This window comes from Ischnura elegans, chromosome 9 (assembly GCF_921293095.1).
Source record: "Ischnura elegans chromosome 9, ioIscEleg1.1, whole genome shotgun sequence".
Lineage (NCBI taxonomy): Eukaryota > Metazoa > Arthropoda > Insecta > Odonata > Coenagrionidae > Ischnura > Ischnura elegans.
Genome location: NC_060254.1, coordinates 107,626,984 through 107,650,006, shown reverse-complemented (window position 1 = coordinate 107,650,006; position 23,023 = coordinate 107,626,984). Strand labels below are relative to the sequence as shown.

General features: G+C 38.9%; 1 protein-coding gene across 1 annotated transcript in view; it reads left to right on the top strand.

The window, feature by feature from the left end:
* The window catches only part of LOC124165207 (thrombospondin type-1 domain-containing protein 7A-like), a 1,035,737-nt gene that overhangs the window by 721,359 nt on the left and 291,355 nt on the right, over window positions 1-23,023 (top strand). Inside the window, exon 7 of the mRNA XM_046542486.1 lies at window positions 1,223-1,495. Within this exon, the coding sequence (XP_046398442.1) occupies window positions 1,223-1,495 (273 nt within the window). The remainder of the gene's footprint in view (window positions 1-1,222; window positions 1,496-23,023) is intronic.

Genomic DNA, 23,023 nt, shown 5'->3' with positions numbered 1-23,023 from the left:
TGTTGTCGATAAACTTCAGCCTTCTCCTTCCCCTTCTTCTGACCCCTTCCACCGTTCCCTCCAAAGCTACTTTCAAAATTCCATTCCCTCTCATCAAATGTCCCAGCCACTAACCCTTCCTTTTATTTATTTTGTCCATCAACATTCTTTTCTCATCTATCCTATTTAACACTTGCTCATTCCTAACTCGATCCGTCCACCGTATTCCCTCCATCTTCCTCCAAACCCACATGTCAAACGGCCCAATCCTGTCCCTGTCTCTCTTCCCCATCGTCCAAGTCTCACATCCATACATAAATACACCCCATGCATAGCATTTCACCGATCTCTTCCTCAATTTTAATTCCAGTGCCTTGTTACACAAGGCTCTTTTCTTCTTCTTGAAAACTTCTTTCGCCATTCCTATCCTTCTTTTTATTTCTCCTATACTTTTCCAGTCTTCAGTTAACAAATTTCCCAAGTAGCTGTAGCTTCTCATCTTCTGTATTTCACCTTCAAGCCATTCAAATAATCTCAAACCATTTACTTGTCCCAGTAATACTGGATGAGCGGATTTGATTCGGTGGGGGATTGTTGAGCGGTGCAGTGGAAGTATCGATATCTCTATGGGTTCTACCCTTAAGGCCACCAGGCTCCGTTTTTTTTAATACACTTTTTTGCTCTACGATGGCATGTTTATTTCGTCATAATATCGTCGTAATTATAACAATTTTGTCATCAATAAAGTCTCAAAGCAAAACAAGTAACTTTTTTAAGGGATATAGTTTTTAAACTAGTTTAAAATGGTTGAAAATGACTTTTTAAATAATTGATATAAGTGAAAAATTTCCCCCAGAAAACCGTAAAACTCACCATTTTGAACCATTTACGTTTAAAATTCCGCAATGTATTAATCTCGCAGCTACCGCTTATCCTGGAGGGTATTCCATACACCCACACACCCCGGTATTAGTTGCACCTATTCCCCCCCCCCCCCAGCCTTAATTCCTAGCTGCGCCCCGGGTCCTATATGGTGGTTAACTCACCGGATCCCGCTTGGACACAAGTTGCTATTTACTCTTATGTATCACCTTGGTCACCACCACTTCCGTCACTATCCACCTCATCCCAAATTCATAGGAGTGAATTTTTTGTTAACTCTCTCTCTCCTTCTCTCTCTTTCTCTCCGCCCTCCGTGAACGCGATCTCCGACGTGTTCCCGATGCATCCATCAATGAACCAGGTGGGTGGGGTGCGTGCTTCCTGCCCTCTAGCGGCGAGGACCCGCAGAGCGGAGACGCTGCAGACGGGGACGGCAACAGTTCCGGAGGCGACTCGGTCAGCCGAGGCGAAGAGGGCGGCTCGCGGTCGGCGGGCCGCTGCGGAGAAGGTCGCAGGGAGAGGTCGGTGTGGTGCTCGGAAGTGGACGGGCGGACGGTGCTGGAATTCCTGTGCGAGTCGTCGAGCAGACCCACGCGCACCAAACCCTGCTTCCTCGCCTGCGAGCACCACCGCGGTGAGCACCACAACTCATTCCTTCCATCTATGTTAGATGTTTTCAGAAGGCACCGCCTGCACGAAAGGGGAGTTGCTAATTTAATCAAGCATGCAGCCATCCCAAAGTCAAGATGATATCACTGCACCGACTTTAGATAACGAACTCATGAAATAGTATTAAAATTAAAAAGAACTTTGTGCTTTCACATAAATATTTATTCACAAATTTACGACCATGGTTTCAACGTTAGACGTCATCATCGGGTGAACTCTACAGAGGTCCATCACATCCTTTTATACCAGGCTAGGATGTGATGGACCTCTGTAGAGGTGACCTGATGATGACGTCTTACGTTGAAACCATGGTCGTAAATTTGTGAATAAATATTCATGTGAAAGCACAAAGTTCTTCTTTTTAATTTTAATAATGAATCGCTTTAACAAAGTTACGCCTCAAACTATCAATTTTATGGTATAGTATTAGGAGGAGTCAGTATGGGCAGTATTGTCGATTAGAACGAGATAATTATATACGTTTGATCCGTTAATTCATACATGTGTACATTATGATGAAATTACATTAATCAGCTATGCTGATAGAATCGGATAGAATATGAAAACATATGCTGATAGAATGAGAAGTTGTTTAAAGTTATTTGTAATGATTATGCTGTACCGGAAAAGGATCATTAGTGTACCCCATAACATACTTATCAAATTTTGATTCTTCATTGAATCACCGTAACATAAAAATCATTTTCTGAGCAACTATGTTCATGGAAATGCTCTTTTGATGGTCGATAATTATTTCATATTTACATATTTTCTCTAGTAAGCAAATGTAAATCGTAAAAAAACAAAAGAGCCCTGAAATTTATTTAGAAGTTGCACAAATGCACAATGGATTCGAAAATTGTGGAAATGTCGAAAATTAACCTAGATCCGAGAAAAAGCGTCGCTAAAAATGCCAGTGCTCTCTTGCTGAGTATCTGCACACCTTGCATGCCAACGCGAATGTGACCCTAGCGTCAGGGGAGAGGCTGAAAAATGCAAAGCAATCTTCTTGTTGAAAATCATTGTGGACGAAATGAAAACAAAGCAATTTCCAACGCCATTTTCTCGCTTCTCCACGCGACGCTGTGCACCGCGTATTCCTCTCAACTCGCCTCCCTCTGCTATCGACCAACCACCACCCGCTCCCCAGCACACGTACACGCCGACGTGTAAAACACAAAACTTTTCTTTATCGCTCGGGAATCGTACGATTCTTGAGCTTATAAGTAGGTCTTCTCCCTAGTATATAGGTATAGCGTCTGTAATATAGCTGGAGCAATGCTGTGCAGATGGTTTCCGATTCTTTGGGAACATTGAGACTAGAAAATTGAAAGATGAATCGAAGATTTCGACCGCAATGCGGATACTAAGCAAAAATATTCATGACCCCTCATTTTCTCAGTGAGTTAGCAAAGCTGTTACGAGTGGCAAATAAGAAAATACGTTTCAATATAAAAAATGGTGTGGTCTTACTATTCCTATGCATCTATTGTATTTTGAAATTCCTCTAATTCTAAGATTTTATAATATCCTCCATAATTGCGACTGGTAATTATTTTGTTTAAGCGTATTTGCTTCATACTGATTATAGATGGATTGAAATTTATAAATAACTGCTGCTTAATTTTTTTAAACATTGAAAGGACTACGATTAATTTCATACAATATGCTATCGATAGCTATCAAAAATATTTTCTCAAAAAGCTTGCATATTGTACTCTATCCAACGTCTATTTAGAATTTTTAGCGTAAGTAATTGTAATTATTTTTACAGTGAAAGGAATTATTTTATACGGACCCTTATATATTCATTGCGTTTTCAAATTATCCCTACAAGTATTCTGCTGTGGAATTTGATGAGTGAAATTAAAAAAAAAACTATTGCCGTCTTTTTATACGCGTTCCGTATTTGAAAGCACATGTAGTAAATTTTCCGACACAAAAGTTCACTTATTTTCCAGTACAATTGCCCAAATGGGTATTACCATGAGGTTAATTTTTTGCGAATTGAGACATTTTCAGACATAAATGGTGATTTTGGCTTATTTGGGCTCTTCTCCAGGAAAATCTCTTTCTTAATTCTATTTTCTACCATTTGGTGACTAATCAATAAAATATCATAGTTCCTAGACAACTGTGACTTAAACGCACCCTAACTCATTCAGTACTTCGTTGATAAAACGGTGAAAAACTGTGATTTAATGGTCTTCTCTGAATTAGATACTTTACGCCACTACTCCAGTTGCCTTTTTGAGTGAAATTAATAATACGTATGTTCTGGATTGAAATTAAAGCATATGTTCTCTATAAAAATGTCTATCGCCTTCAATGATTCACACTGTATGTAAATTGTACCTTCCGTTTCCTAAACCCAGTCAAGTGATAAAATGCGCCCTAAATCATCATCACATATCACCTTTGATTTAATTCTTTTCGGTGGTTAGCCTGAGGCGCAGCAGACATATTGCAGGGAATACGTACGTATATGCTGGCTTTGGTCTAATATTTAAAAAGCAATTTTTAGATTTATCCCTTTCTCTCGCATTTAATTACTTTCATTTGCTTCAGCACCTAAGTGTATATAGGTCACGAAATGTTTAGAATTAAGAAGATATGTCTTACTCGCATGATCTCATTCCTCACAAGCGGTTCTTCGTGCATGCATTCCTGCTGTAAAGCGTATTCATTAAAATGAATTCTTTAATGGGTAACGTTGGGCAAATTTTTCCTCTTCTTCCTTTTTTTGACGTAATTTGTTCGCGGAGCAGTTTTCGGCAACCTTTGATGGCGAAAAGCATTTTAAGTCACATTCCTTTGAATTTCCTGTTTCGAAGAACTTCATACCTTTTCTCGTTAACGTCTCAAAGCCTTTCGCGGACTTTCACAACTAAGTGCGATATTTGTTGGAAGGTCGTTCGTCCCAATTAAGATATAACGACGCGTTGGCCTTTTTTATAGAGATTTATTAAATGTGAGAGTGAGCCTTAGTCTAAAATGTGGGACTCGATTTAATCAAAATGACAGTCTGCTTGTACGTACTTATGCCGTCCCGTCCGTCTGAATTCCCTCTCGTCTTCCGAAGCGACTGGTGCTTTGCGTAATTCTCTGGAGGGTCTTTAGCAGGGCAACTTCAGTGTCCCTGATATGATGCATAGACGGCCGGCCAAGTTTCATTTCTCATGCTAAAATTGTAGAAAAAAGTTGATCGAAAAAGTTTTGCGTACGACAACATCGGGATAGTAGTTGTTCCATCTCTGTGGCCATAAACCTAGAGGAGACAATTTCCCGGAAAAAGATAATTCTCCTTAGAATATTTTTTTAGCTCTTGAATTTCTGTTTCTTCTGGGAAAATTCTTTTAAATCTTAATATTCAATGCATAACTAAATATTTTCCTAATTGCCGTCAGCTATAAATTCTCTTTAATTTATTTAAACCTTTAAACCGAAGGCCTTTCTTTTGCTTTTACGTATATAATCCGTGGATCATGTATTTGGTTCTAGTTTCTTAACAAAGACAATATATCATCATAATTTACATAAAACACTTATATTCGTTCATCTGGGAAATAGCAGCATGGACAATCAATTTACTCTCTTGTCATGGTTCTGTTAATTTTTTTTATCAATCAAGTGTTTTTGGCAAGACCTTCGTGTTTAGATTTTAATCACAAAAGTTACAACAAAGCTACAGCAAGCCAAATACTTTGCTTTAGTTTCTGGAGTTCATAAACTTCATTCTATATTTTCTGGAATTCACAGAGCTGCGCGCAGCTGCTCCGGAAAGTGACTGACGTTGAGGTATAGTCGCCTTCTTTCCAACCGCGCGCCTGTTTGAACATCGGCTTTTCAGCGGGCGCTTGAGTGTGACCGACCGTCTTTGATAAACAAGTGAATCCCTCCTCTGTCGGAACGATAGCATGTTATAGGAGGATTAGGGAGCACCCAAGAAGAAGAATATGCACCGCCTGATCGGAGGAATGGATTCCTCCCGAAGCAGTTTTCCACACAGCCCTTTGAGCCCTCTGAGAATACGAAGGCAGGAAAGATAGGGCGCGATACCTTACAGCATCACTTCTAAATTGAAAGATTCACCTTCCTCCGAATCACACTTTTTAATATCTTTGGGTAAATTCACATTGAGTAGATAAGTCGGTATTATCCATACTTTGGTAGAGTATCTAGATTGGTCGGATCCTATGATTTTAGAATCTCCTACACTACGCAATGGCGTTTCTCTTCTCAAAGAGGATCTCAAGATAGCTTGTCTATTAAACCATAGATTTTATTCAAGGGTTTATTTTCTATATCAGTCAAATATAGACTATTTATGAATTATTGTATCCTAATTTGTGGAGTCCCTGGTAATATCCGCCAGTGCATGTAGATTTAATTTTTGATCTAAAAGTTACTTGCTTTAAAACTTTTTATCCTTGAACGTTATCTGAAAATTTCTACTCTTCTAGTTTAAACTATTAAACATTAAATGAATTCGCATTACTTCCGTCGTATCTTTCTTAGGATTGGTCTAGCTCTGATTACAATAACAATGCGCTGATAGTTAAATAGAGATGGAGCGTTGATAAGTCGTAAATACCCGGGTAATATTAAGTTTGGGTTGCTACCTCTGGCTACGGAGAGCCTAATGGCTAAGTGGGTAGTGGCTCTTTACTGCTGGTGGAGAGGTGCCTGGTTTTAATCTAGGGTGAAACCTTCAGACACCCCCAAATAAAATCCTCAAGAAACGAGTTGGCCCAGGGAAAAGAATTGCTTTCAAAGCATGAATTCCTCAGACCTATGGCGAATTATCAAGTGAGTTCCACCGACACCTATACTACACAATCTTCAACCACGGAGTCACTGGTGTCTAATTCTATTATCTTCCACCCCTGCGCGTCAATGGGTTTTTAAAATGTTATCCAGGCAGTGACGGATACAGAGAAAATTCAAGGGGGGGCGCAAAAGGCATCTTGAGTTACCTTTACTTTTATCGTAATAAAAAATAATCAAGTTACATGCAGAGCTTCAGAAGTTTTAACTAAAGTGATTTAACACACATTCAAGACAATGCCATCTTATGATATAAAAAAGTTAAAATTATGGTTCTACTATGTTTGGCAATACGGGTGGCCCCGCAAAGGGGGGGCGCGCGCCCCCTGCGCCCCCCATCTGTATCCGCCACTGTATCCAGGATAAGATATTTCAATGCTAAGCTAAATAAAAATCGAATATTTAAAAACTAAAAAAAATACTCGTTCAAAATCTGTTTACTGAAATTCTAACCAAAACACGCTTCCATCCACGTTGAGTGGTTTTAAAATGATTAAGCTCCCATTCATAGAAAATATTTGTACAGAAATACATTTGAAAATGTGATAATGATCTGTGTGGTTTTCATTTTCGCTTAAGAAATGTCCGATTTGGTTTTAGTCTTTGCTTAACCTGGTATTTTTCACTACCATTCGATAACTTTTTCAGCCAAAGATCATCCCAGAAAAACAGTTATCTTGCTAAGCTCTGCTCTTTGTCAGGTGTAGGCACCACTGAAGAGCAGATAACTTTAAATGAAAGAGAAACATACGGAGACCCAGAGTATCGCTTAAAGACTAAAATACCTACTGAGACATCCTACACATCTTACCAAGGTGTGGTTTACTCTTTTTATCCAGCGCAGGAGAAAACGCCGCTCAAGTCTTCGAAACAAAGACATTTCAATCCACAATTCAAATATCGGTAGCCAATATAAAAAGATGATCGGGAGAATTCATTTTCATGGATGCCTTGGTTTTCAAGCACTGGCTCCGTTCTCCAACCAAATGCGGAATACTTGTCCCAATACCATACCTCCACGTTGTCCTTTTACAAAACTCCGCGATCCGCCGGCTGTTTCGATATGATCTGCCTTTATGTTTTGGACAGTTCAATAGTTTGCCGCCGCGGTCCTATGATCAGATGTCTTGAGTCACCTCAATCAATACTTTCTTCCTTTCTTTCCTCACTTAAGTGTGCCAAACGGCTCCACTATCAACTTCTTATCCTTTGGCTCCATTTAAGTGCAGCTGCAAGAGTTTTGCCATTTTTTTAACACCTATTGTAAAATATCGACAGTCCTTCTCTGTCCTCTCCATACGTTTGTGCCATGATCACCTGACGTTTGACTTCGTTAGTTTCCTGAAGTTTCATCTCATCACTGAAGACATTATATAACTTTAAATACCTCTTTCTAATTGACATAATTGGGCATATTGTGCATCATGTTGTACTTAAAAACTGAATCCATGGGAAGGCTTCATACTGCCATGAAATTATGGTCTAATTCAGGAAATCTGTTGAATAAAAATATCTAATTCCATAAAGGGAGGTTTCCACATTATAGTATGTTCCACGTTTTTGAATGAATGATGAGAATCGGTATCGACTACATCTTTAGTCTTCAACAATTATGTGACCTTTCAGAACATTTTCCTTTCAAATATTCATCTCAATAGCTCCATTAATTAGTTCACATAAGTTCTTCTTCGTTAACTCTTTGAATGAGGCCCTTTACGACCTTAAATAGGATTTTGAGACCCTTAGTTAACCAATCGTAATTACAGTGCGGCAGTCACATTAATTGACTATGAATGCATTTATTACGAGTTGCAATTCGTTTATATGTGGGAATTAGCTATCTTTCGTCGATATTAATGAAACAGCATCACTTGCTGAATAATATAAATTCGAGTGTAGAATTAATTAATTCAGTTAATCACTTCTGCGTTTTTATTTTCATATAACTTCTTAATTTCGCAAACTGCCGTCCTAAGATAGCTTCTAAATTTCCACTCTGCTTATACTTTCGTATGTAAGCTTTCCCGTTCCTTGCTTTCTCAAAGAAAATTGCTCAAATTGATTGCGTTTATATCACCAAGGTTCACCTAACTGCATGCAGATATCCTGGTGCAAGCCATTCGTTTTGCGCGCCTTTTTGATTTCTTTCCTTGGTTCTCGTAATATTTTATCTTCAAAGTAATGACGAGTGCTTCGCTGTGAGATACAATCTCAGCTCCATAATGACGCTTTTCATCAACGCTTCTCGAGTCTGCTTTTCACGGCTTTCCGAGTTTTTTCGCCCCTTGAGATTCACATTGCTTTGAGCGCTTCCCTTGGGCGAAAAACGCTAGATGCTATCGGCTAATGGTCATCACCACTTGCTCTTATCTTTTGCGCTCTTTTTCTCAGCTCTCCGTCACGTGCAGGGGGAAATCTGGGGAATAATAATGTTTTTCCTCAAAAGCACATTTTCTGAAAATCTCGATCCGAGTATTCTTCTCCAACCATCTCTTCGCTTTGTTTTAATGCAAAATGTATTTTCCATTCCATACCGCTTCTCCCCTGCCGTGTAATGGTAAATTTCTTCGCTTGAATTCTGAGAAGTTGGCATAAAAATCCTGACCAGTAGTGAAACCCAATGAATTTTGATCCTTAAAAAAAGACTTTTAAAATGGAGTGTGATTCACAAACTAGGTGGGTATTATTTAAACTAATTTGGCATCGTCGAAAGATTTGACGCAATCGCTTTCATTTCAAGATGTGCGATATTTTCTCCACCTTCCCCTTGTTTCCGTTTCTGCCTTGTCTCCTGACCGTGGCACACAAATCTTGCCTAAGCTTTTAACCCCTCTCCAATCCTCTGTATTTTCTTCTCCCTCTTGCCTCTCATCTGCAAACTGGGACTCGCTGCCTTCTTTTCCCCCTCCCATTCTGCCTCCCCCCCCTTTTGCGTGGTATCACCCCACAAACCCCCTATTCTCCACTTGTGTCGACCCCTCTCTCAATATATGGGTTCGCATTTCCATCGATGGCGGAATAAAATGTGCTCGGCTGAGTCCGTGTGCGGGAGAGAGGACTCGCCGCAGCACCGTCGTGGTCACTGGTGGCGGTGGCAAATCCCGAGTGCACGAGAGCGCTTCCATTCCTTTCGGCGTCGCCTCCTAAAAATTTCGGAACAAACCCTAGTTTATGGGCGAGGCCTTCGTATGCGAGCTCCTCGAATGCTTGATTGTTGTTTGCCGCTTCGCGAACATTTCTCTCGTGTTTCAAGAAGGTACGAAGTGCAACGATGATAGCAGAGAGACCCATTTATTCCCAACATTCGCAATTGCTTGGGTTCAAAATCCCGAGGAAAAGTGATGAATCTGATAGATTATGTCGCTACGAATAAATAAAACTAATTAATTCATGGGAAAATTTCGCACTCTTGCATTTTATGTATAAACTCAAAAATATTATTCTATTCTAAAATCAATTTCATAATAAACTCAGACTCTTATACGAAACAACTGTACTCAATTCACCAATGTGCAGTTATTATGTGCACTTCCTCCTATTTTGATATGTTGTTTTCAATTCCCGTTGAGAATAATTCTTGAATACTTTCAACGCGATATTTTTGTTTATCCCTGATACACGTTATCTTTTAAATTCCTCAATCATGATGTCTCTTTTAGAGATCATTTAACATTCTTCATAGGTACTTCTTATATTTTATTTTTAACATTTTTGCCTGGTTATGTTACGTTTCTTTGGTTTAGTTATGGATTAAAGGGTTTTTGAACCTTTTTTTTAAGTTTATAATAAAAAAACCTGTGAAGTCGATTTGCCTTGAGCGAGAAATGGACACGGATAAATCTAAACTTTTAAGTCAAATTAATGGATAAACAGTAAAATTTGAGATTGAGATTGTATTTTTCGTTAGAACTAGTGATGCATCGTGTAAATTGAACCCTCATTTATCACTGTAGGTGCAATATTAACGGAGCGTGTACGGAATTTCAGAAAGAGACCTTTCTATGATGATACATAAGAATCCGATTAACAGTCCTAACAGTAAATTTATTGCGCATGTAATCGGGAATCCTCTGCCGTCAGCGACTGAGTTGCGAATGTTGTAAATCCATTGAGCGGTAAGTGGCGGCGCACCCAGCGGCCGAGCACGGAGTTTCCTGTCATGGTATTCGGAAGTGAAAGCTTCAAGTATAAAATTTTGCATGGCACTTTACCTTTCGTTATAACTACACGTACAATGATGGCATTGGTGGAAGTGAGTAGTGGTCTACCGTTTACAGTCATCGCAAAAGCTTAAAGCCTCGATTAAGCCGTAAATTAATGATTTTGGGACGGGAATGGCCTTTTTTTTCAATAGCCGGCTGTTTCAGGTGGAAGGCAAAGGGATGCTAGTGTTCACAATTTCCGTTGCGAACTTTTAAGCCTTTCGTATGCGTGCGTATGTCAATGAATTTGGTTACGTACAACGCGCTGAGATGCGGAGGCGACTCGAGCGCTTCCAGCCTTAAAAGTGCAGCCTGTTACACGACGCATCGATCGACTCGGAAAACCATTTACACGCTGACGTGCTCATTGGTCATTCTTCCCGCCATATCTTCTCTCTTCTTCTCACTTAATTTCCCCTCTCGTTCGCTGCAAACCTACGAACATAAGTTTTCATGAACCTTGTATTTTAAAAAAATTGGAAAATATTTGTATAAAATTCTTCAAATCGCTATCATTATTATTTATTAACTCCGTCAAAGAATCCATAAGTTTCCAGTTTCAGAATAAACTAAGGTTTATAAATGCATATAGTAAAATTTATGCATAAAACTAGTTTCTTAACCTGTCCTCTGTATTTGCTGGATTATGGTCCAGTAGGAGATAGATTCAGGATAAATTTTCGCCTTAGTTTGTCAGTACATTTTAACTATGAGCCGTGAGATTTTTATGGTGACAAATTAGCGTGCCAAAGCTCAAAACCGCGATGAATGTACGTAAGAACTTTTGGAAAGTGGATGAAGACGCTGTCTTAAACTTATATAACATATGTTGTACACTAGGGTGACTCGTTTTGCCACTTTTTTTAGGAGCGAATTGTAATACCCGGCAAAAGTTGCGTACCCGGGTGGGTATTACAGGTATGTTTTTTTTTTTCAAAATCGGTTAATATCTTCTGTTTGCCATTTTGTCTTGGAATTTCGAAATTTTTAACAAATAAATATGGTCATTATAGTCGGTGATGGCATAAAAGAGCATTCTCATCCTAGTGACTACCCTTGACAACTTCAGACATGGTTTACACGTTTTTTACTGTAAAACATCTCTATTTCGCATCATTTATCGCATGCATAGCGTAAAATGAGACTGTATGTTTCGGGTTGCCTACCCTCCAAACTGCTAACGGGGACACGATAAAAGGTCATTTTCTCGATAATTAAAAGGAATAGAGATGTCGTGTTTCGTCTAAAATATCAAAGAAAGACCAATGTTATACAGTATTGGAAAAAATGAGTGCTTGCTAAAACCAAATTTAAATTATTTACATTTTTTAAAAGTTTCGTTAAAAATTTTGAAATTTCAAGACAAAATGGCGAACAGAAGATATTAACCGATTTTGAATAAAAAAACATATCTGTAATACCCACTCGGATACGCAACTTTTACCGGGTATTACGATTCGCTCCTAAAAAAATGGCAAAACGAGACACCCTATTGTACACTCCTGAGGAAACGCCTGGAAAGTAAGCTGACATATTAGTGATTTCTGCCACACCATTTGGTAGACGACATAGGCATAAATCGGCAGATTCTCCTCCTCAACGTATTGGTTCGAATTCTCGTCGATGGAGTGAAAGGTGGCTCAGTATGTGGTGGTGCTCATCGGAAGGTAAAAATGGGTCTCAGCTCGTGGCGTCGGGATGGCAGGCTAGTTGAGTGCTGAAGATTTAGATGGGAAGCGTGGCGAGTGTGTGGGAGCTGCATTTGACACTCGAAGAACTTTCGCCGGGAGTGGAGTGCAGCGGTGGAGGATATAAGCTGTGGAGGGAAGGCTTTCGTGGCGTGTGTGAGTGGGTGGGGAGGGAGAGGCGCGCTTTTCTCCCTCCCGTGATTTCAGCTCCGAGGGAATGAGTGATGAGCAGAGATGAGCAGTTGGAGGCAGTGCGGCCGCGGAGGACTTTTTACTCGTGGGGCAGCAGTCTGTTAATTGCATTGATTTCGAGACAAATCCTTTCGTGTGCGCGGTGGCTCGGTTGTCTGCGCGAAAAAACGTAATAGCGCCAAACGCAAATCAAAAAATATGAATAATGCCTAAAATAGTCATCAGAGTTCTTTTAATACGAAATGTTATTATATATAATTAAATAATAATGAAATTAAGTAAGGAGGTGGAGGTGGAGATAGAGGTAGAGACGGAGATTGAGGTGGAGGTAGAGGTAGTATCGCATTGGAAAGAGGTTTACGCACGCAGCTTTCAAAAAGCCTCGACCACGAGCCAGTCTCTCACCGTGTGGCATCAAGTATAGGTTATTTGGTTAGTTGTAACATTTTTACAATGCTAAGCGACAGTAGTGGTGATGGTGACGACATGTCATCAGCATGTAAGTGGTGTCTGATTGGTCGGTAAGTAATCGCGAATTCAGTCTTCATCCCAAAAATCAAGCGCGACAAGATCTGGAAGAATACCACCATCTGTATTTGCAACGTAAGTATTACCCAGGCAAATTTCGGAAAAACATTAGGATGTCACATGAAACGGGCCTTGAACGCACCAATCACGAAGAAGCCTCCCGATATACCTCGCGACACAACTCCCGAAAGACAAACACGTTTGTCTTTGAAAGCGGTCCCACTCGACCTCCTGGTGAACCGCGTGGTGCACCTCTACCTCGACCTGCTCACTATGCGCGTGTCCGTCACAAGTACCGCGACCTGCGACCCGCGTATAGGATCCGGTGCAGAAAGACTTAATCCGCGAACTGAATAAAATGCAAAGGAAGGCTGCGCGTTTCGTCAAAAACTGCTACGGGCGTACAGACAGTGTTACCCAGATGTTAAGCGAATTAGGCTGGGAGCCACTGGAGACTCGGAGGCTCCGCGCTAGGCTTAGATTGCTTGAGCAATTGGGAATGGATATCTTTAAGAGCAACACAGAGAACATATTATTAGAGCCACACTATATTTCCATGTCCGATAGAAGTGATAAATTAAAAGAATATTTTGGCGAACGGATAGATATGGGAACTCGTTTTTCCCCGAACCATAAAGGACTTTAATAAACGCTAGTCCCAACTTCGTTAGAGCACTTCATTTTTTTTAACTGTAAAAGGCTAGTGTCCTAACATCCCCTGCCACAAGCCTTTTAGGCGGCTTGCGGGGTATTATGTAGATGTAGACCTCTATCTCCACCTCCACCTCTTACGTCCTCACTATGCGAGCACCCTCGTGGGGCGTCGTCGCGCAGCAGTCTGATAAATGCATAAATTTCGAGACAAATCGTTTCGCGCGCGCGGTGGCTCGGTTGTCTGCGCGAAAAAATACAATAGCACCAAACGCTCAATGCCCGCGCGAAAGATCCCTCGAAGGTACGTATTTCTCGTAAAAAAATATCTCTTGAGCAGAATTTCTTAGCTACATTTCACTGTAAATCTAATGAAATAGTGGATGAAAAAGTTTTAAAATAATATTTCCATTAAAGAAAAATCTCTCCACAATTAGTTGGGCCATCAGTATAAGACGGCTAAATCAGCTCTCAGCGGATGTCTTTTATGTTACACTTAGGATACATTCTTGCATGTTTAATGATGAAATACAAATAATTATAATCAGCCGTTGATTCGATAAAAAATATAAATTATGCCTAACATAGTCATCACGGTTCTTTTAATACGATATGTTATTATATATAATTTATTAATGATGAAATTTCCAATATTCTCATGGAAATACAATTTCTCTGTAATGGTATTATTATTTTTTTGTCCTTTAACTTTCCTGAGTGATTTTTCAAGGATAGATGAAGATGAAAACAAAGTTCATGGATAATTAATGCCATTGAACAATTTTTTTCTTGATTTATTACTAATGATTGCATAACCCTATTGTACGGAGTTCTGAGAACAATTGTGTAAGGTTAATAGTATTTACATTAATATCAAGTTAAGGATGGATACATAATATTATTTTTAGATTTGAGCAGGACTACCAATTTTTCCAAGGCTTAATGTGCGGCAAACTCTATTAAGTATATTATTTAATTTGCATTTGGGAAATAATTCTCCATGAAATGATAATATCATGAGTGATGTGACTAACTAGATAAACTATTTCCGAAAAATATTTATATGTGATGGTATGATTGATTCTTTAAGCATTATTAAGCCTCTTGTAATGGTATAATTCACCGCAATGAAACAAAGATATCGCATTGGGAAATCGTATGTTTTAAGCTTCGTACAATGCATCACTATAACCTTTTCTTGATTACCTCCCTTTAGTATATTTTTTCTTAAATGTGATTTCCCCGCCGTCTGCTGAGATCCATATCCTCCCTTATTTGATAACCGCAATCCCGTTTTCACGCCTTGGATTTTCCTTCGTATCCTCCATAACTGCAGCGTCCTCGTGTCTCGTTAAGCCTCGACCTTTGGCCCTACTTGGAAATATCAGCCACAAATTCTACCCATCCAGTGGACGTATATAGTGATGAATATTTTCGCCCCGCATGACAAACATCATTCTTTTAGCCGTGCCATTGAATACGTCAAAAACACCATATTATAAATTCAGTATCAATAACACAATGCAATATTTTTGTAAACTTGTTTATGTTACGGAATTTCCAGGGCAGGAGTTAATAAATTTTATTAAAGATGTTTAAACTCTAAGTTGCTATTTCACGCCGGTAAGAATGAATTCTTCGCGATTAAGACGAATTTGTGTCACTACTGTATCTGTATATTGTTTTCGTTTTTGAATAAGATCATTTATCGGAATGCCTTCTTATTTAAGGACGCTTCTGAAATGGCCAGCATTTCGAAATAAACTGCAGCCACTCATTCCCTCTCTCCCGCAAAGTAGGCCACATGTCCTCTCTCTCGTGTAGGTATTCGTCATGGGAAACAAAAGATGAGCGTGCATCGCTTATTTCCTTCCGAGATCGTCGGAGTTGCTGCTCTGGAAGCGTGGCCAATCGTTTAGTTTTTTTATGGTTTTCGTGGGGGTTGATGTTGCCAGGCGATATGTTATCTGATGTGAGGAATCCAGGGAACGAGATGGCACGTGGATCGACGCTTGTGAACAGCCAGGTTGATGGATGCACTCTTCCTCTGATACCTATCCCCATTACTGCATTCAATTTCAATTTTAATATTTTTGCGTATGCGTATTGGGTCATATGAACATCTACCTCCGATCCATTTTGTGCATTTCGCTTTTTTTGTCCCAATCTGTGGATCAAATTTTTAGCGCGTTTGAATTTATTTCGGAGAAGTTTATACTCAATTCCAATTCATGCGGCAAATAATGGAATAATAAATTGCGAACCATTGGTGCAAAATAGCGATCAATTCATCACCTTTTGCTTGCCATCGTTAGATGCAGTACTTTCATGATCCAATAAATGGCTGGACAATACGCGCACAAGTACTCATAATACCAACAAAATTAGTTGCACGTTATCCATATGCAATTCCGTTTGTATTGATCGAGTAGAAGCCGTAGAATTACTTAAAAGCTTTTTTGAATCTATCTCGAAACGGCATAGAAAAAATTATCCCACGGAAACCTATCTTTCTTTACTTCTTCCAATAACTCCTGGTTTTAATTTAACCTGTAAATATCAGTCTCTGATGATAAATTTCTCGGGATTCCCACCGGGTGTGGTATTGGGTTAATTCTCCCGACGTTTCAATGGCTGAGTCTGCCATCGTCTTCACGGGTTTACTCGTAATGGTACTTTTTTACGGTACTAAAAAATTCCCGAGAAAGTTTTCATCAATCTATACGCCGGGAAAACCTAAAATTTTACAGCAGTCTCTCTACTCGCCAATGGAAACGAAGTGATCGCGATCTAAAGTCGAAGCTTTGGAGGGGTGATCGCGTGGATAAAGGTGTTTAAGTTCTTGCCTTGATTTATTGGCTGTTTCTGGGAACATTTCGGTAAATTTCATCAACTATTGATGAAATGACTTCCAATACATATGATCTGAGAAATTAATTTTACCTGAAATCAATTTTTATTGACGGAAGTCGATTTAAAAGGCAAGTTTCGCTATACGCGTGCAAGTTAGAAAGCAGGGATTGTTTTACAATTTCAAACGGCCAAGTACTTGTGGCCATCAAAAGTCAATATATTTGGATCTGCTTTCCGTTATGGATATCTTAAGGATATCTTTGCATTGCCTTATTTTTATGCAATTATTTGATCGATCACGTTTACACCCGTGAGTCCTTGTGCAGCCTTTCTAAATCAACTAACAATAAGTAATGACTATTTTTTTTCAACGTCCTTATTTCATTCTTGTCGCAACCAATACCTCGTAATTTCTATTTTGGATCTTAAAAATCTTCTTAATATTGATTTTTTATAGATCACTCCATGTCTATTTTTCAGTCCAATTATTTGTTAAAATATTATCATCATAGATTGTGGGCACTTAATTTTTTGCTATTATTTTATATTTATTTATATGTATTAATTTATTTTTATCCTCTTCTATTAGGGGAATATTTAATAATATCGCTATATTATGATTTTTATGCATTGCAATCGTATATAATTGAACGTAATTTTCAAATGTTGTGTATTCCATATTTTAATTTTATAATATTCTTTTTTCTCCTGTATTGCGCGCATTTTTGTAGTCAAATCTTTTTGCCGACGTTTATGCTCGACGTGGGTTAAGAGGTACACTTCTTTTCACTCTGTTCTAAACCCAAAAACAGAAATACGTAGAATTCCCTCAGGTATTTCAAAACTTCTGAAATAATCCTCCAATTTGCCTCCAAATACACCCGGCATTTTTTATATGCCTTTTTTTTCGCATTACTTTTGGTATTGAAATCCGAATCCATGCGTGTTCGAGTTCTTTGGTCTCCCTTCGTGCGCAGTGTTCGCTTCCCCTCAGACTTAAAACGCTGCAGTTCATTTTCTCCAACAATCCCATCTTCCTTCTAGCTCCTTCCGTTTCTTCTCTTTATTCTCAGGTTGTACTTTTTCCTACATATTTGTTTAGTGGGTAAGTTTGTTTAGTACTCAAGTTTGTCTTTAAAGTATCCCTTATTACAATGAACTTTCATTGAAATATTTATTCTGTTGCATCCATTGGAGTTAAGTAGCATCTTTACGCATACCACTCTCCCATCGCGTCTATCGTCTCCATGATACTTTTCATACTTACGGTATATCGCTTTTATGAGTAAAATTAGGCTCGGACTAGCAGAAAAAGCGGTGAAATACACAAAAAACAATGATTCAGTTGAATTTCATACCAATGTTTAAATATACATTAATTGCATTATGATATGGCAGTATTCAAATTTCAATTCTTATGTGATGAATGTTATAAAAATCTGTTGCTAAGAATGCATACCTTGTTACTCTTCATAATGACTTTTTGAGTATATAATTTTTTGCTTATGTCACATGTATGAGACTTTAACAATTTTTCCCCACTCAGTTTGCAACACTCTTCTTTAAGCTATACTTTACGTTTATTCTCTCTTCGTGACCTCGTGAATTTCCTTCACCTTCTCCTTTCACCAGTGTAGGCCTTTCAAACGAGACTATTTCCTTACTCTCTGGCCTGACCGCTTCAATATTTTTTTCCAAACCACCTTCAATTCCATCCCCTCTCTATCTTCTTCGTGTTCCACTCCCTCGCTCGGCTTCTTATTGGCCGCCCTCAAAGAGAGCCGTTACCAGTGGTGCGGCTGCTTTTTGCTGCTCTCTGCTCCGCGGCTCGCATGGACGCATAAATCGTCTGCACCACCCACACGAATCCTCCAACACCCACCGCACCCCTAAGGATTTCTCTCTCCTCCCGATATATCCCATATCTTCGCGCCTCTCCCTTTTCATCGCTTGAATCTTCGCGAGCCATCTATCCACCTTCCTCAGTATCCGTTTATTTTCTTCGCCTCCAACCTCTTCTCCTTCTTGTCTATTTAAATATGTTGATTTAAAGGATTTTTATTAATACCTACGCTTGTAGCTATTTCGAACATTTTGTTATACAGGAGCGTGTGAGGGATTGCAACGTAGCTGTTTCCTCCTTATCAATGGTCCTGCAATCGTAATATTCGCGTACTCTATCTTCCCATCCCTCTCTTTCACAGCCGAGTCTGTTTCGTTCCCAGATTGTCTTATTCCACGTGCCCACCATCACTAGCCCCAAGGATTTATCAGTCAATGTCTTTGTCGAAGGGCACTTACTTCTTGTGTACTCAAATGTTATTTCTCACGCGGTGAAGGTGTCTCATTACATGACCTACTCACTTTGCCGATCTTCTCTGGTGTATAATTCTGCCGACTTCCCTTTGTTTTCCCGTTTATAACTATCTGTCAGTTTAGTCGTCTGCACCTGCCACCCGCCTAAGGTGTCGAAGGATTTCTTCTAACATCTGCTTGTGATTTAATTATTCCCAAAAATGAATTCCTCACGTGTACCGCAGTTATGGTTCCTTTACATTAAATATATGCATGTCAAACTTTGATAAAGTCGTGAAAAATCGTGGACGGAAACTACTAAGATAATTTGCATACATAATTCAAATAGATATAATAGCTAATATTTAGTCTTTAGCGCGAATTTATACTAATTATTATCATTGTTGTTATGAAAAATTCCTGCTGCTGGCTCATAAAGCGTTTAAAACCATTTTTTCCAATATATTAGCACGTGAAGTTGATGCGTAGTTTTCCGCGGCGTTGTCTAGATGATGTCTCCATGTTCCTGGGCTTCACCTCAAGAAGAAAAAAGAAAAATCCACGCGGTGAAGCCCAGGAACATGGAGACATCATATTAGCACGTCGGTCAACATGTCGATCATATTATATAAATCCACATTGAGATCTCAATATGCTCTAGCTGAGAGTGGAACACTGGGAACTTTGGTTCTAACATGAGCCGTAGTTTAGCCATTGTAATTCCTTCAAATAATGACTCTTCTATTAATTTTTCATAAATTGTATTCTTCTATCCTACCTATATGTGTGAAATCAAATAAAGGTGGTCGGTTGAGTAATGCACTGTTTACTCAGCACTTAGAAAGAAATTGCTGCAAATTCAGTTTTTGTTATCCTAACAATAGAATTTTTTTATATTGTTATAATTTATTCCTGTAAAATTGTAAAAGTAAAATTCTATTTCTGTAGAAAGCTTGACTGTGTAACTCTGCTGAAATTTGGAATATTTCTTTTTTCCGTCTTCTTACTGACTTTTAAAAAGGCAAATAACAAAATAAAAAAGGCTTCAATTAACAAAATCAAAATGACATTGGCTGCAAAAAAATGTGCTCATTGTATTGGTAAATTTTTACATGCCTAGATAATTTTTGACTGTCTTAATGGGATTCTGTAAACGGTATCACACGAGCAACTCAAAATGAAATAGCTCGGAAATTTTGTGCCAACGTTTGACCGCAGTAAGTGAAATAGTCAATAAACCACCTAATCATTAATTAAAATTAAGTAGAACTTGATATGACGCAGGCAAGTTATAGTACAAGTCAGTGCATCCTGTTATATATTCTACGCACTGCACTCCCGGTTTTGCAACTGGTGTTCAGGGCGCTACATTGGCTGGAGAAGGAATTTGGGAGGAAAAGTACACAGTGTACTACATAGTGTACACAGTATATCTTTTGGGCTAATAATGGCGGTGATACCATTTTTCAGTAGGTGGATGAAAATAGTAAAACATAACTATTCATCAGTAAAAGATGAAGTGATGAATTCACTCTAGAATTAACTAAAAACTTATTTATCTATTCCCAAAGTGAACCAACGAAAGTGAGTAATAGGTGGCGTGGTAATAGATATACCTTAATTTTAGTACTTAAGACTGCAATGCAAGCCACAGGAAACTTTACGAGTTTAAAATTAGAATTTTAAGTACACGAAAAAAACACTTCATTTTATTTACCCTAAATTAAAATAAGTTTTAAAAATTGCCCTGAAAATGAAGATTTCTGTGCTATTTGTTGATAAAAACCTTCTTTTCAATGAATATCAATGTATATAATTTTAGAAGGGCCCACTATTAGATAGAAAATTAATTTTGATATCTTACAAATGGCAATGGCTGTTGACTTGAATCTGTGAATGGAGAGTATGCGAGGGGAAATTTACTGTACTATCGTTTCATAGGGAAAAACTGAAGAAACGGCTTTGATGATAGCTCTTAAGATGTGCAGTATAGTTGTTGCCTGAGTATTACCCTTTATTATTTGGCAGCTATGTGAGATAGAACAATGAAATAAACCATGTTTCAATGAATGAGTAACGTTGGTGAAAAGTGTATTCCTTTACTTTTCCTTCTCTTCGCTTGCTAATACTATCCCTCTCCCCTCCGTCCTGGGTGTGATATTTGTTCTTCCTTTCCATGTGCATCCTGCTGTGCTTTCGGAATATCCCTTCTTCCCTCTCCACACCTCGCTCCGCTTCCCAATCCTATCAGCCCTCCTTTCCTTCCCAGTCTCTTTGAGAGACCCCCCTCCGAATCTCACGTTCCTTCCTCATAAAATCCCTTCCCTCTTCCTCGGCCTGCTTCCTTTCGCATAAACCTCTTACACATAACCTGCTTTGAGCGGTTGCTACACCGTTTTACTCCCATTCCCAACCCTCTCCCCCCGCTCATCCACTTTTGCATTACACCCTCCAGAGTTTTTTTTCCCGCCGTGTATGTAGACATCTTCTCGCCTTGCGGATTCATCTTACGCCTCCCACTTTCTCTGCTTCAGCTGTGGTGAGCCTTATAGGTTTTTCTTCTGTATAGTTTTCCCGTCTATCCTTATTTCATCTGCATTTTGCCCTACCTGATATGAAATCGCACAAACCGGCCATTGGCAAGTTTTACTGCGTATGAAAAGTGTAGAATTTGAATGGTGAGGCCAGTTCATTTTTTAATTTTGAGAGTAATGATTTTGTAATGAAGTTGCACTTTGTTGGGCATGCTCTTTTGGGGAAACATGATTTATGCTCAACCAGTAGTATTTTTTTAATCGGCAGTAACGCTAGTAAAACTTAAGCTGTATTGATCCTAATTAGCATTTCGATAAAGCTCAAATATATTATTTCTGATAATAATTATTAAGAATTTCAATGGTAGAATTTCTATGCAGATATTGCTCATTATAATTCCTGAATATTTTAATATGATAGTTAAAGTCTCAAATTAGTTATATATTTTGAAAGAAGACCGATTTAGTGGGAGTGATGTATCCTCAAATATGTGTTGTGTGGAAAGAATTTTTTTTCTTTTTTTCTCATGCCAAGTCGTACGCAATAAGACACTCTGCAGAACGAAAAGTGAATGATGTGAAATTTATTCATTTTTCACATTTTTATTTTGTATCCGCTGAAAAATTGATAGTAGAACAAAACGAAGTAGTTTACATCTCTCGTAATATCGAGGGGGGTTATAAAATTTAATTCCTACAACCACGAGTACCAACTAGGCATAAGCATGTAGATTGTTTAAAACGCGCTATTGCTTTTTTTAGCTAATGAATTTTTTTTACCTTCCGGAGAAGCTGCGGCCTCTTTATCAAGCAATAAATTGCCTCTCTAGGATATTCATTAAAATAAGCTTAGTATAAGCTACAGTCATGGATGACAAACTTCATTCCTCGCTGAGGTGAGACTTGAACACTCAGCCTATCGATTGGCAGGAGTGAAGCATCACCTATTTCCATCTTCATATGAACAAGATCGATAGAAATTTACCCTATTTACATACATACATTCGGCTCCCGTGGATTTGAATTTCAGATTTTAAATAAAAATGTTTCTGTGAATATGTTACCTTTTTAATAACCAAATTATTTTAATTTTTCATCCACTATGCCACTATCGCCTTTAAGATAATAATTTGAATTAAGGGAAAAGCGTTTGCCCAATAACTATTTAGAAATGCGTCTGCTTTCCATATTCTCGCTGACTTTTTGGAAATCACGCCTTATAGAAATTAGACAATCGTCAACTTATGGTGAGTAATCGAATTAAAACCGAAGTCCGTATAATAAAATAATTTATCAAGTGCTAAATTTGAGTGGAGAGTTTTTTATGGGTTGGACGTGCAGCTTATGATGGATGCGTTTCGCCATCCTATATTCTCGTCCCTGTGTCTCCCACCATCCAAACAAGCACCCCCAATATTATGTGCGTCTTCTCCTTGGGTCTCCTCCCGCAGGGGCGAGCGCTGTATCATCCCTCCTTTATTTTGGCCACTGTTTATGTCGACGGCGCTGTGAAGCAGGAGTGGAGCGCGCTCCCTCCCTCCCGCGGGTCAGAGCGCGTGGCTAGCAACTAAAGCGGAGTGAATGGGTTCGCATATTTCACGCGAGGAGGCGTTGCGGTTTGATTACGCCCTCGCGATGCCATCCTCAGCTTCTGGAGAAGACCCTTTAGGGTTTTGCTCGTGCCCGTTGTCAACACAGAGTACAAAGTCAGATTTTCATTCGC